The sequence below is a fragment of the Mesoplodon bidens genome (genome assembly GCF_964165515.1).
Source record: "Mesoplodon bidens genome assembly, chromosome: 6".
Classification (NCBI taxonomy): domain Eukaryota; kingdom Metazoa; phylum Chordata; class Mammalia; order Artiodactyla; family Ziphiidae; genus Mesoplodon; species Mesoplodon bidens.
Window position 1 is genome coordinate 78,154,285 of NC_138162.1, and position 15,971 is coordinate 78,170,255.

General features: G+C 41.7%; 1 protein-coding gene across 5 annotated transcripts in view; it reads left to right on the forward strand.

Moving 5' to 3' along the window:
• TJP2 (tight junction protein 2) overlaps positions 1-15,512 on the forward strand; it is a 134,346-nt gene extending 118,834 nt beyond the window's left edge. For 4 of the 5 annotated variants that reach the window (XM_081238176.1, XM_081238175.1, XM_081238177.1 and 1 more), the window contains 7 exons: positions 304-514; positions 7,131-7,231; positions 8,455-8,667; positions 9,837-9,947; positions 11,141-11,470; positions 13,453-13,538; positions 14,565-15,512. In XM_081238176.1, the coding sequence (XP_081094302.1) occupies positions 304-514; positions 7,131-7,231; positions 8,455-8,667; positions 9,837-9,947; positions 11,141-11,470; positions 13,453-13,538; positions 14,565-14,730 (1,218 nt within the window). In that variant the 3' untranslated portion in view covers positions 14,731-15,512. The remainder of the gene's footprint in view (positions 1-303; positions 515-7,130; positions 7,232-8,454; positions 8,668-9,836; positions 9,948-11,140; positions 11,471-13,452; positions 13,539-14,564) is intronic. The other variant, XM_081238174.1, reaches the window with a different exon arrangement.
• The last annotated feature ends 459 nt before the right edge of the window (positions 15,513-15,971 follow it).

Below are 15,971 nucleotides of genomic sequence, written 5' to 3' on the forward strand. Positions count from 1 at the left end.
AAAAGCTGAATATAAACATAAGCTGTTTCAGTGTGTGGAAACCAGCTGACGTTCTGTGGCACTGATACGTTGGTTCTCTCTGAGTTCTAAGCATTATACCAAATAACCTGTTAATTCATTTTCTCAGAAGTTCTCATAGATTGGTAATATTAAAGTGGAGGGAAACATTTTCTGCTTTTTGATTTAAACTGGTACATTTTATCTGATGCAGCCTTTACTTATGAATACAAACTCTTTGATGCTATGTGGCTTTACATATTCATTCACATACCCATTTATGTAACTTTTTCCCATTTTTAACAGGAAAAGCATGCACTCCTGGATGTGACTCCTAAAGCCGTGGACCTGTTGAATTATACTCAGTGGTTCCCGATTGTGATTTTTTTCAACCCAGACTCTAGACAAGGTGTCAAAACCATGAGACAGAGGTTGAATCCATCATCCAACAAAAGTTCTCGGAAGTTATTCGACCAAGCCAACAAGCTTAAAAAAACTTGTGCACATCTTTTCACAGGTAAGTGAAATGCAGAATGTAGTCTCTTTGCTCAAAAGTGAGAAATAGAGAATTGTGGAATGGAAGGAATAGGAAAATAATCAGAATGGAGAATAGTAATCTGAAATTCTATTCATGACTCCTTGAAAAGTCGCTAATCCTATAAAGTGAGTATACCAGACTCATGGCGTTTGTACATTTAGCTTTGTAATTTTGACTGTTTGAAAATGATCATAAAGATCCATAATACACAATACCTGGTCATTTTGATGAGGCTCACATTTGGGGGTGAGACTACAAAGCTAGTGATTAAGCCTGGTGTAGCACCAAGTACCCACATCTGTTATGGATTGTGTCATTGTTCTCTGCTTACCATCTATGCATGTGCTGACTTACAAGGTGATCAGAACGTGGTTTCATTATTTTAAAATGTCCTTGAAATATAAACTTGAACACTCTGGATATTAGATGATATTAAGGATTTATTACTCCTGTTTTTAAGGTGAAAATGATATTGTGATTATGGGTTTTTTTAAGAGTCCTTATTTTTTAGGCATATATGCTAAATAAAATATTTATGGATGACCTAATATCATGTCTGGGATTTGCTTAAATAATAATCTTAAGTGGGACTATAGGCCAGACTGGCCAAGAGTTGATAGTTGTTGGGTGATGTGTACGTGGGAGTTTGTTAAACTGTTCTCTCCACTTTTGTGTATGTCTACAGTTTTCCATAATAGAATTTTAAAAATTATTTATTTATTTGGTTGCACTGGGTCTTAGTTGCGGCTCATGGGCTCCTTAGTTGCAGCTTCAAGCCTCCTTAGTTGTGGCACATGGGCTCTTTGGTTGCAGCAGGTGGGCTCCTTAGTTATGGCCCATGGGCTCCTTAGTTGTGGCATGCATGTGGGATCTAGTTCTCTGACGAGGGATCAAAACCAGGCCCCTGCATTGGGAGTGCAGAGTCTTATCCACTGTGCCACCAGGGAAGTCCCATAGAATATTTTTTAAAGTTCCTGAAATGAAGACCTACTGCCTACTGCTACTGTTATTCATGAAAGTAAAATGATTTAAGAATGTGACCTGTTTTAGTAACTGAATATATGCACTATCTATGAAAATGACTAGTTCTGTGAATGTGGTATAATTAAGGGTCTAACAGGGTGGCACGGTTTTTGGTCATGCAGTTTTGTGGGAGCAACATGAGGAGACTGTGTGGATGTAATTAATATCCTTAGGATAATGATAGCTCTTTTGAGTTCAGTGCCAGTCATCACCAACCTGTGTCATTTTTAGCTTATCTGACAGTGGGAAGGGAAGGGGAGGGGGTGAATGTATGATGAGTGTCCACATTAGACACTATTTTACTCTTACTGGCTTTCCTTGTTAAAGAGTGAGATGCACTACTTAGCACTATGGTGAAGTGCTCTAACTAAGAGGTAGGTAATCTAGCCAAATGCAAAGAAGGGAATGGTGTGTCATAAACTGAGTTTTTGTGAATGTAGCATCTTAAGAGCTTGTGCTTTTGGTATGTTCATATATAATCTTTCCTCTGTTGTTTTTACTACTACTACTACTATAATTATTATCATCATTACTATTTTTATTATAGCAATGGCTAACAGTGGTACAGACTTTTATGTGTACTGTCTTATTAGGCCATAGAAAAGGCCAGGTGATTTCCACAAGGTCACACACTAGTGTATGGCTAAGCCCAGACTAACACTGTAGTGTCTCTGACTGTGAGTCCAATATTCTATATACTTTACAGCACAGACGTATTATCCTAATGCTGAAAGGGGTCATATAGTGCTGTTCCTCCATTTAATAGATAATTTGCCCATTGAACTGAGGTCCATATGATTGCGACTAAACTAATCAGGAAGTTGAAGGTTTTGGGATAACTAAAGTTGGAGGCTGTGACACTGTGAGTGTCCAATTTCATCTAGAACTTTGAGGTGATCCACTGTCAGCATAGGTTGCCAGCCTTCAGTATGGAATTATTTGGTCATCAGGATGGATGGAACAGGGTGCCAGGTAACTTATCAAAAGGCCCCAGTTGTCTGTGAGATGGCCTTTCGCAGCAATCTTCCAGACTTCTAAGTTTAACTCTTGAGAGCTGTGTGAATGGCCCCACTGAGCGCTTTCTATGCCTCGTGTCTCACTCAGCCTGGCCAGGCTGTGATTTGATTGTGTGCACCATGGCCAAAATCCAAGGTTTTTTTAATTATTTTAAATTTATGTCATTTTAATGAATTAATAATTGGGAAAAATAGAGCTACTATGATGAACAGTAATTCAAAATCAAGGCTTATGTTGCAGGTGGCCTCACCAGGCTCAATATCCTTCTTTTTTCCTTGTTGCACAGTAACAAGAAAATCTTGTTTCCCGCAGGTGATTATTTAATTATGACGGTATGAAAATGGCTCTTCTTGAAGTTACTGTGTAGTAAACGTGATTGAGTAGAAGAACTGAAGACTTGTAAACTGTTAGTGTGTTGGTAAATTGTTAGTATTTCAGATATAGGACAAATCAGGGCTTAGTATGATAATAATAGTGGTTACAGGAAAAGCTAACATTGCTAGTGCTTGTTGATTTACCTTTTTTGTACTGTTATACTTATTGTTATGTCTTGGTCATTTTTGAAAGGTATAATTTATTTTATAAATTATTTGGTCTTTTGTTTTTTTACATATGTCCATTACTATTTTTACAATATAATAAATGCCTTTTACCTAAAAAATAAAAACTAAAATAATTAAAATAGAATGGCTCTTCTTGCAAACTCAAGATACTTCTTAATTAAGTGGAGATGACCAGGGAAACTTCATTCTGAGATTTGCCCCAAAGCAAATTAACTTGTCAATGTAAATTAAAATATTAGGCTGCCCAACCCTCCCCCCTCATTTAAAAAATTTTATTTTAGAATACATTTGCATGCACATGTTGCAAAAATTATTTTTTAAAACCTGAAGTTTAAGTTACATGCTTTCTTGGAATTCCTGAAGCACTCAGTTCATGGTTTAAATACCACGGAAATGGAATTGTGGACTTAAAGACCCACACAGGGCCACTCTTTGTATGAAATTGTGGGATTTTTAAAGTACCAAAGGATAGCACTTTTATCAGTTTTCTCGGATTTCATTAATGTGAAATTTGTATAATTCAGTCCTGAGATTTTGGAAATGCTAAACAAATGCTATTTATTAGTGATGCTATTTTATGCTTTTTAAAATCTTGATAAACGTTACATATTGTAAAAGAAATTTTCTATGCCATAATATAGTGTTTGAGAAAGCCTAGGGAGAGGAGTGAATCATGTACTAGTCAAAAGTACCCAAACCGCAGGAGGCAGTTCTTGGTTTCCCAAGGACATGTAGGGACTCTGAGGGCCACAGGAAGCAGATGGAAGTTGCCATACTCCCTGGCCGGGCACTTCAGTTGATGCTTGTCCATTTAGAGAGGGTCCCTGCCACATGAATAGCTTTACTGAAATTTAATTTATATACACTATAATTCGCCCACTTAAACTGTACAATTCAGTAGTTTTTAGTGTATTCAGAGATGTACAGCCCTCAGCACCATCAATTTTAGAACTTTTCCATCACCCAGAAGAGAAACTTCATACCCATTACAGTCACTCCCGATTTCTCCCCACCCCTCCAGCCTCACATGTCATCCTTTTGCTGTTGCTCTCGGTGCTCCCCAACCTCCTTGAGTAGAGAAGGAGAAGAAGCACGGAGCGCGCTTGTGTGGGGGCTGGGAAGGGATGCCCACAGAATCCCAGGACTCCCAGCCGAGAGGGAGGCTGAGTGAAGCTCCTTTCAGTATTTCACTTTCTGGCGTTCTATCCAAGGGAACATGGGTCTAGTCCAGAGGTTGGGAACAACAGGAATTAACCAGTATTGCTTGTAGTCAAAGAATCTGAAAAAGTTAAGGAGCAGAAGCCAATAGTAAACCAAAGGAACTTGATTTCAAGTGAAGGGAAGCATCATAGCTGTGCACCCACCTGTTAGAGGTCAAGTGCATGAGTTGGATGTTACCAACTTAGTTGGAAATTACATTTTTTTTTTTTTTTTTTTTTTTTTTTTTTTTCTTTTTGCGGTATGCGGGCCTCTCACTGCCGCGGCCCCTCCCGTTGCAGAGCACAGGCTCCGGACGCGCAGGCTCAGCGGCCACGGCTCACGGGCCCAGCCGCTCCGCGGCACATGGGATCCTCCCAGACCGGGGCACGAACCCGCATCCCCTGCATCGGCAGGCGGACTCCCAACCACTGCGCCACCAGGGAGGCCCGGAAATTACATTTTTATGGGGCTTAGGAAATTAGTTACTGTAAAGTTCTTTTTTTTTTTTCATATACTTGACTCAATGTGGTTTCAATAAGAGGTTTCTGACTTTTTTCATTTTATCAGGGGGCATGAACATATTTTCTGCATTTCACAAATGCCCCTTTTACCTTTAGGTTTTCCCCATGATAAATACAAACTGTACTCATCTCAGACAGCTCCAACATAAAGCTTTAAAAGGCAGCTGAATGTTCTGTATACACTTAGTGCAAATCACTCATTTTGTCTATAGGGTGCCCGATCTCACTTCTGTTACCAAGAGGACAATAATCTTTTTAAAATACCATGATAAGGATACAGAAATCCAAGGAATCAAGGTTAATTTTCCTTGAGTTGTCCAAGGTATCAGTTTATTCTAATGCTATAAATAATTAATAACCAAGGAAACTGTAAGCTCATTCAGGATTTTCCAAGGTCAGTGTTAGGACTCTTTAAATGAAAGAATGCTATACGTTACTAGGAAGAAAACCTGAAGCATAATTGCTTACAAAATTTGCTTACTGGTTCTTTTTGGCTCTTTACAAAGAATTATGCAGACTTCAGGATAGGTGGGACAGGCTGCCGAACAACTTTTATCAACAAGTTCCAATTTTCTTTTGGGTGCCACATAGTGCAATACCCCTTAATAACAGGCCATGGTGATACAGTTTTTTAAAATCCTACTTTACCTTCAGTTTGTTCATTTTAGGCCCCCTTTTTTTGTGTGTGTGGTACGCGGGCCTCTCACTGTTGTGGCCTCTCCAGTTGCGGAACACAGGCTCCAGGCGTGCAGGCTCAGCAGCCATGGCTCACGGGCCCAGCCGCTCCACGGCATGTGGGACCTTCCCGGACCGGGGCACGAACCCGTGTCCTCTGCATCAGCAGGCGGACTCTCAACCACTGCGCCACCAGGGGAGCGCTAGGCCCAATTTTGATTATCTGGTTTATCCCCATTAGGTCCATGAATTCATATTGCTGAAGAACGATCACATGTGTTTTACTTGGTTGGTATTTTATACCGGTGCTCTAAATTCATGTTTGTCATGCAGTGGCCAAGACCATAGACTCTAAAAGCAAACTTCTGAGTTTGCATCCAGGCTTTTCCACTGCCTTGGTGCGAGGCCTTGGGCTAGTTACTTTCACTACTGTGCTTCATTTTCTCACCTGTAAAACAAGGATAATAGCAATACCCACCTTGTGAGGTTTGTTTAAGCATGAAATGAGCTAATCCATGTAAGGTATTTGGAAAACTGCTTGGTCAATCATAGTAAGTGCCATTACATAAGATATACTTTGTTCTGAATAGAAAATGTATGTTCTGTAAATACACACCTGTAGAGTTTGGTTAATCTATGTCTATATTCTAAAATGTTTAATCCTATCAAAATGATATTCATTTAAATGTTATCTTTAGTTTTTTATTGGAGATAACATGTACCTTGGTATATGTTTTTCTCACTTATAATGTTCCTGTCTATGTATTGATCTTTAAAATACAGCACATTTATATTTGGTTCAGATGTGTTATCTTTGCCCCTGAAAACACACTGTTTAAAAACATATTTGGGAGTTTCCTGGTAGTCTAGTGGTTCGTATTTGGCGCTTTCACTGCCGTGGCCTGGCTTCAGTCCCTGGTTGGGGAACTGAGATCCCTAAAGCCATATGGCACAGCCAAAATAAAAACAACAAAATTTTTAAAGGTAGCTTTTCTGAAAAATAGACATTCTTTAAAGAAATTAATCCATTTTTAGCTTTATAACATCCACCTGTAATGTAAACTCCAACAGCCAGATGGTAATAGGTTTTTTTTAAATATAGCTTTATTTTATTTATTTTTATTTTTGGCTGTGTTGTGTCTTCATTGCTGTGCACGGGCTTTCTCTAGTTGCGGCACGCGGGGGCTACTCTTTGTTGCGGTACGCGGGCTTCTCATTGCGGTGGCTTCTCTTGTCGCGGAGCACGGGCTCTAGGTGCACGGGCTCAGCAGTTGTGGCTCGCAGGCTCAGTAGTTGTGGTGCAAGGGCTTAGCTGCACCGCGGCATGTGGTATCTTCCTGGACCAGGGCTCAAACCCGTGTCCCCCTGCATTGGCAGGAGGATTCTTAACCACTGCGCCACCAGGGAAGCCCGAAGATGGTAATAGTTTTAATTCGACTAAAGGGATTTAGTGTTCAAATATTTGTAAACACTTTCTCTTTCATCTGCCAAAGTTTTAACTTAAATATGAAAGTTAGGATAAATTATGTCCAATGGGATTTCTAATAAAAATTTCTCTGGAAATTGAGGCACACCTTTTGGTTTGCATTTCTATAGCTACAATCAACCTAAATTCAGCCAACGATAGCTGGTTTGGCAGCCTGAAGGACACGATTCAGCATCAGCAAGGAGAAGCAGTTTGGGTCTCCGAAGGAAAGGTATGTGGCACAGATACTCTGCTATGAGGTGAGAGTCCGCGTTCTGAGTTTTTTCTCCAGAGGGTAGTGAATGTAGTAAAACCATGCCCATTTCAAGTGATCCCAACATGTGCATCAGTAGTTCGAAAATTTATAAATTCTCTGAAAAAGTAATAAAATGAAGGGACCTTTACAAGAAAAGCAGAATGGGATATATGCAGCCCTACATTCACTTCCCTTTTGCTTTTAACGTAGTAACTAGTGTTTTGTTCCAAGCACACTAATCAGAGCTTACAAGACCTTGTGTTTAGCTCCACAGCTTATTATGAAGGACTTGGGAAACCCAGAGTGGAGAGGTGAGGTTGAGCTATGTGGAGAACATGGTTAAAAATTAATAGAAAGAAGAAAAGCTAATGGAGTTTGAATCATTGGCTTAGAAAGAAGTTTGGCAGAGAATGTGTCCTAGGGATTTGAGTAGGTGATGGGAGAGCATTGGGTACTTGTATAGGCGCCTAACTTTGGCTCGCGTCTCATCTGTGGAGGCAGTTTACACGCAGCCCTACTTCAGGGAGGAAACAAAGAAACTATAGAATTCCCTGTGGTTCTAGGAGCCTTTGGTGCTGGTGTTCTGTGGTCCAGCTGAATTGAGGTAGTTTGTGAGACGTTAGAGGTACGATTTTTGTTGCGGAAGTGCCTCCATTACCAATTAGATGGTTGAGCCTAGTCTTGCCCTTCAGGAACTGCGTGTTTAGTCAGAGTATCTAGTAGCATCTACTGAGTGCTTATACCCACTATGGCTTTGTGCTAGCCTCTGTGGTGAGAACAAGTTGAACAGGACATAGCTTCTGCCCTCAAGGATTTGAGAATCTCATGGATGAGCGGAGAGGTGTACAGCTCAAGGTAGCATGCACTATTGCTAGGAGACAAATACAACAGAGACAGCTGGAGGAGAGCCAAATTCTGGAAGAAAAGTGCAACAGTCTGAGGAAGCCTGGCTCAGTAGTGGTATATAGGATGGATGGTGGCAAGGAGAGATAGGGCGGAGGGTTTCTAATCTGAGTTTCTGCACAAAAAATTAACATAGTAATTTAAAGCCAAGTGATTCCAGGAAGATAAAGGTGACTTCCCTTTCTAGAACAAGTCAAGGTTTCAGTCACTTGGCTGTGCCCTTGGGAGTTTTCTTGAGTCCTCACTCCCAGGGGCCATGTCAGATCCCACTGACCCTCCAAAACAAATTCCTCTAGATGGAAGGGATGGATGATGACCCCGAAGACCGCATGTCCTACTTAACCGCCATGGGCGCGGACTATCTGAGTTGCGACAGCCGCCTCATCAGTGACTTTGAAGACACCGACGGCGAAGGAGGTGCCTACACTGACAATGAGCTGGATGAGCCAGCTGAGGAGCCACTGGTGTCTTCCATCACCCGCTCCTCGGAGCCGGTGCAGCACGAGGAGGTGAGGCGAGGAGGCCATGGGCTGCCCAGCCCTGGGCAGGAAAAGGAGGTTCTGGCGTTTCACTTGAATTCCTCTGGCCAGCTGTTTATTCAGGGTGATGTGGCAGGTATTCCTAAGGGTTGGAGCGGATGATGTCTAGGGAGCCTCTCATTCCAAGCCAGTGCCTGTATGATTGTGGATGTGGTCCATGGGGGAGTGGGACAGGAACTAAGCTCTGGGAGAGGTTGAGTGACCAGCACTCATCACACAGATGCTGTCGGGCATGACGTCATGATATCGGGCCCACTGTCCAAATTACAAGTGGGACATTATTTTTAAATACAGTATTGTTATATTTACTTGTAACCTTTGATTAGGTCTCTCTCTGTACTCTTAGGTATCCGTGCTTTTTCTTCTCCACCCTACCTTTAACCTTTCTAATCTTGCAAAAACTCCTGTTTCCCCATCAGTTTCCTTCTCTCTTGTATTTCAATTTTTTTAATTGAGTTCGCTGATTAATTATATGTCTGATCTCATGTACTATGCATCCACTGACCAGCGAATAGACAGCTTCTGTGATCCTAGGAATCACATTGCCAGCACTAAGGATCAGAGCGGTTATTAATTATACCTCAGAGAACATTGGGATAATTACCTTTGTAGACAAGATGCTCCATGTATGTGGATAATTATTACTGTGGACTTCTCTTTAGCAGTTTAGCTCATTTCAATGAATGATTTTATTCTTTACGAAGTATAAGTACCAAAAATACAAGTTGAAAGGAGGAACAACTCACCATGACAAATTAGTATATACTGCTGGACAAGTTGTAAAGAATACATTAACTCATGAATGTCTGCAGATACAGCTGAGCTAATGCTTTAAAATGTTAACAGCTGTTAGTGATAAAAGAGATTTTAGACTTTAGGAAGACCTTTTGTTTTCGTACTTTAAAGGGAGAGATGCAGCTAGTTTTGGAAAAATGTATCTTAAGCACTTGCTAATGGGAGAATATGCCTGGTATCTGCCTTTTCAGTAAAGAAGCACTGGGTCAGTAGCTCAACTTATGCAAGTTATGAACCTTAACGTCTGAATTCCCACAAGTTCGAAGAACTCCAGCAAAGCAGACCAGTGCTCTCTTCTTTCTGCTGGGATGTTCTTGTTATGAATGAACCTTTATGTCTTGTAGAGCATAAGGAAACCTAGCCCAGAGCCAGGAGCTCAGATGAGGAGGGCTGCTAGCAGAGATCAACTTAGGGACAATAGCCCGCCCCCGGCATTCAAGCCAGAGCCGCCCCAGGTACGTGGCTGGGAAGCCCAGGATGGGAAGGAGAAGGAAGCACGTGCCCCCGGAACTCCTCGCATAGCCAGGGAGAAGCACACACAATAATATGGCATTGGATTATGTTTTTGACTCACCAGGTTCTCTCTTAGAGCCTATCTTTTGGCCTTTTGGGTGAAACCAAAAATTAGGAAAAGGTGAAAAAGTAGAATGGAAAGGCAGTTTTAGAAGAACGTATAACTTTAGTACTATTAGTGTTTGTTTCCTTTTGTTTTATTTGTTTATTTATGTAGAAAGAATAAAAGTTTGATAAATACTGCATGCCCAGAATCACCTGTCTTAGAATCTGTTTTTCTTCTTCTGTCCAATTAAATTTTTCTGCCCACAATCTGATTTAGATGCACCTGAAAAATCCTTCCTGGTGACTTGCTAAAGAAAACAATCACCACCATTGTTGACAATGCATCTCATTATGGGGACCATTTAATTTATTTTTTAAATAAATCATTGTCCAGAACAGAATCAATGTGAGGACACGTGGGTGTATGTCCTACGACAGTTTACCCCTCTGTGAATCAAAGCTATGACTATAGGCTTTTCCTTATAACCCAATAAAATTTCTCTCTCTAACTCAATACTTCAGATAAGAGGAAAGTAATAATTGACTGAGCTTTCAGAAGTAATTGGTGACCTCCTAAAATAGATCAGTGAAAATTGACAAGCAGGCCTAGGATGGAAGTGTGAAGAAAAAGTGGCCATCAGCATGATATGCTCCCTCCCTGCTCCCCACCCCAGTCTCCTGCACCTCTGGCTGGACCTCCAGGCCAGGGCACGCACCCTCCGTGTGGTGTGAACTCGGGAGCCACTATTCCATCCTGAAGCCTGACTTGTTCTGAGGTTTTCTCCAAAATTCTGATCTCCTCTAGTACAAAGTGAGGTCTGATCCACCTCTAGCACTTGCGGGCCTCCTAGCACGTCCCCAGCACCCTCTTGCTTTCCTGAGCACTTAATTCTCTTCTGTAGGGAGTGAGGTAGGGCTCCGGATGCCAGATCAGTGGCCGTGTGCCTTGTTGTATTTGATTCCTTTTCGGAATGGAGTTTGTTGACTACCTTTGGAAACTGATCAGGAAATAGAGTGTATTAAATCACTAATAGAGATTTGAAAATAAACCGAAAGCTCACGGTTAAAACTATGTCATTGCTCTCTGCAGGCCAAAACCCAAAACAAAGAAGAATCCTTTGACTTCTCTAGATCCTATGAATACAAGTCAAACCCCTCAGCTGTTGCCGGTAATGAAATTCCCGGGACATCTACCAAAGGATGTCCACCTCCTATTGCAGCAAAACCCGCCTTTGGACGGCCTATACTGAAGCCGTCCACTCCCATCCCTCCCCCAGAGAGTGAGGAGGGGGGAGAAGGCAGTGAGGAGCAGGACAGCGCCCCCAAGTCTGTCCTGGGCAAAGTAAAAATATTTGAGAAGATGGATCACAAGGCGAGATTACAGAGAATGCAAGAGCTCCAAGAAGCGCAGAATGCAAGGGTAATTCTTTTTCAATCACTAGGTCATCTTAGCGTGTCATCAGTAAGAATTTTCAAGAAGTTTCATTGCAGTATAATGATTTGCAGTCCTTTTGCCCCTGCCACAAACATGAGAGGATGTTCACACGCGTGATACAAAGGCACATCCTGTATGTGTGTCATTTCCAGATGGCCAGCTATCAGTGCATCCCTTTTTCTTCCAGTCAAGAAAACCTAATGTTGTAGGCGAACAGTGTAGGCCCTTCATACTTCAGAACTTTTCATCAGGTTCTAGAATGGGGAAGTGTGACAAGAGAATCAGTGGCCTCTTTGAAATTGTTTTTTGTTAAAACAGTTTATAACTGAGTTTTAATTTGCTCCCAGATTTGCCATAGAAACTATGCACACCTTGGGTGCTAAAATTGAAAGGCCTGTAGATTGTCCTTTTTGATACTGTTTGAATTTTTGTGCCATGTGCACAAAAGCCTTTCAGAAGCCAGAGAAGAATTTAAGCATATTCTGCCCAGTGGTTATGGGAGTTTTTTTCATTTAAGTTTGTCACAACAGTGGCAGTGCTTCTGAGCCTTTTTCTGGTTTTCTTTTTTGTGTTTTTGGTGGCGGGGGTGGGAGAAGGAAGGATTTATTACTCACTGTAAGTAAGGAGAATACTGGGGATTTTCTCCCAAAGTAGCGCCTCCCAAACTGCAAAACTGGGGAGGTTTTAAACTAAGGGTATGTGCATATTCATCAGGGGGCTTGAGCAGAGAATTCAGCATAGAATTGGGGCAGAGCTTGACAGAGTCCAAGCTTTAGCTGATTGAAGTCAGGAGGGTCAACATCATCATTCCATCCTCCACCTGGCTGGGGACCTTAGTTCCTGGTGTCAAGACTTACTGAAGCTCATTTTTTTTTTTTTTTAACATCTTTATTGGAGTATAATTGCTTTACAATGGTGTGTTGGTTTCTGCTGTATGACAAAGTGAATCAGCTATACATATACATACATCCCCGTATCTCCTCCCTCTTGCATCTCCCTCCCACCCTCCCTATCCCACCCCTCGAGGTGGTCACAAAGCACTGAGCAAAGCTCAGGTTATTTTATTTATTTATTTATTTATTTTTTTTGCGGTACGCGGGCCTCTCACCGTTGTGGCCTCTCCCGTTGTGGAGCACAGGCTCCGGACATGCAGGCTCAGCGGCCATGGCTCACGGGCCCAGCCGCTCCATGGCATGTGGGATCTTCCCAGAGCCACGGGGAAGCCCCAGCTCAGGTTCTTTATGTCTCATCTCAGAAAGAATTCAGTGAGAGATAAAGTGATAGATAAGAAGTGGATTTATTTAGAGGTACACATTCCATAGACAGGACACTGTTCATCTCAACAGGCAAGAGTGGCCCTGGGAGAAACACACTCCACAGACAGAGTGTGGGCCATCTCAGAAGGCAAGAGACCTCTTTTTTCTTTCCTTTCTTTTTTTTTTGGTGGTAAAGTATACATAAAACTTACCATTTTAACCATTTGTAAGTGTTCAGGGGCATTCAGTATATTCACATTGCTGTGAACTACCTCCACCATTCGTCTCCAGAACTTTGTCATTCTTCCCAGCTGAAGCTCTGTATATGTCAGTATTAATGACCCCCATCACCTCCTTCCCCAGTCCCTTAACCACCATTCTACTGTCCATCTCCGTGAATTTGACAGCTTAGGAGCCTCATATAAGTGGAATCATACAGTATTTGTCTTTATGTGACTGGCTTATTTCACATAGCACAGTGTCCTGAACGTTCAACCATATCGTAGCATGCGGCAGAATTTCATTAGTTTTAAACATTTTTCCTATTTGACATATACCACTAGGCATCATGTACAACCCTAGAAACTAGAAATTTGCTTCTATTTTCCTCTTCTCCTTGAAATTGGATTGGAAAATGGAACCAGCAGGAAATGAGCAAGCTGACTGTGTAGTCATTCATCCCTTCCCTCTTTTTTTTCTTTATCACCACAGATTGAAATTGCTCAGAAGCATCCTGATATCTATGCAGTTCCAATTAAAACACACAAGCCGGAGCCTGGCCCACCCCAGTACACAAGGTAAGAGCTGCTCGGAAGGTATAGGTCTAAAAAAGGGGCTTGTCTAGGACTTGGATGCCTAAGAATTTTTTTCACCTACATTTCAAAGTAACGAGATTTTTTTTTTTCCTGGTCAACCGTTTGCTTATTCAGTCAAATTAATTGTAAAGATCATAGAGTCAAAATTTTATGGTAGTGTTGATTGTGTGCTAAAACTGACAGAGTGTAATCATTGACATTCCAAGTCAGTCCCATTAGACCCATTGGAGCACAGATGTGTTAAATTATGTTAGGATAGCACATGAGCAAAATTCCTGGGGCTTAGATGCCAATTGTTTCATTGCCAGTATTTTCTAGCTCTTAGCCAAGCTCCTTAATTCCTTTGCGTCACCTAGCAAAGTCAGGCCACTTGTTCTGAGCTGTGGTCTGAAGGGAAGGTGACATCAATCGACCTGTGTTGGTAAGATGCTTTATGTTTAAAGTGCTACATAAGCACTAGTAACTATCACAGTGTCTTCCTGTTGAGGTTTTATGCTGGATCATTTCCTGCTTCTGAGAATAGGAAACAAAAGAAAAAAAATCACATTTTCTTGCAGCCATTCTGACTGGAAACTAGAGTCTAGTTTTAACGCAACAGAAAACTAGAGGCACATTTCTTCTTTGCCAGTTGAACTGTGGCACAGCCTACCAGGTGGCCCCTGGCAACAGAGGGGATTTGGTATAATTGACTGAAACTGGCAAAGAGCTTGCTCTGCTTGTGAGCTTTTAGCCAGTGAGCTTAAGAAGGCACCCACATCCGGCTGAAGAGTTCTTAGGTCAGGGAGCACGTGGCTGGCTTCCCCACTCGGTGCTCAAGTGGGCATTGGCCTTGTTATTCCCGTCCTCACTCCTACCACTCTGGGAACCTGGAGCCGGGCCAGGAGGGCCCTGGCTTGTCAGCGGAGTGCGACTCAGGTGAGCCAGCCATCCTGGGCAGTTGACCACTGCATGCATCACGGGCGGGGAGGCCCGAGCTTTCGGCTTCATGTAATCCTCTCACTTTGTTAGTTCCAGGCCCCCCGAGCCGCAGAAAGGTCCTGCCAGACTTTATCAGGATCCCAGAGGAAGTTATGGCAGTGACGCCGAGGAGGAAGAATACCGACAGCAGCTGTCGGAACACTCAAAACGCGGTTATTACGGCCAGCATTCCCAATACCGGGACACAGAATTATAGATGCCCGAGGATTAACTCTTGTGTGCCCCGCTGCCGCCCCCTCAGAGCAGCACTCCCACCAGCTGTGGGAGGATGGTTCTTTGCAGTTTTGATGCACTGTGGAGATGTAGGGGCACTTCCTGGGGAGCCCAGGGGCCTGAGTCTGGGGAGCTTATGGCTTTTGGCTCAGAATTAAGAGAAACACTACCATCTGATACTGTTACCTGCTTCAGTGGACCAAAATCTGTATTAATTCTGTTTGCGTATTTTTAACATATATATTAAGAAATGATAACTATTTTTCCTCATTAATAGCTGCCTTCCAGGACCGTTTCAGTGAGAGACAGAATGTGAAAAAAATAAATAAAAATACTGTGTGACTCAAACTGAATTCAAAGAAGTAGTTTATTACAACTCTGTAAGTGCCTTTGATGAGAAGTGTCTTAAATTTTCTTCTTTTGAAGCATTATGCAAAGCCATAATGGACTAAAACATTTTGACTAAATTTTTATACCAGTTTAAGAGCTATGGTTTTCTCTGCACTGTGTCATCTTTTCAAGACATTTGTCTTTGTAATATTTTCCATAAATTCTGACTGTATATATAATAGCTATACTTGGTAGTTTAGCTACCAGTGCTAAATAGCTTGAAGACCAAGAAGTTGGTATAGAAGTATTTTGTCTGTCTGTTTAAAACCATGTGTTCCACGAAAGCAGATACTTGAGAAAAACACATTCCCAAAATTGTGTGTATTGACTGCAGTCAGTTTTATAATTTAATAAAAAGGAGGACATTGTAATCAAGGTGCTTTGTGGTGGATTTCTACACTACTTCCGACTTTTAAGGGCAGCTTTTATTTCAGTTACTGATCATAAAAGTGAGGACATGCTCATCGCTGAACATTGGAAAATTAGAGACATATGAAAAAGAAAATAAAAGTTACTTATAGCCCCATCCCTCAGATAATTTTGGTGCATTTCCTCCAATTATATATTTGTGGATGTCCATGTGTGTAATAGCTGGGTGTACACTGTGCAGTTCTCTTTCCTGCTTTTTCTGTTTGAACGTTTCAGGTAGGTAAAACTCACGCAACATCATTGCTAATAACTGCAGAATAATAATATATGCTGTGACCACTGCAGCATAAGTAGATAGTTCTGCTAGTGTTGGCCGTTTGAATTATTTCCTATTTTTTGCTTCTTTTTACATGAGATGCACCTTTTTGTATATAATCCATGTTTGTATATCAATGATCAGCATTC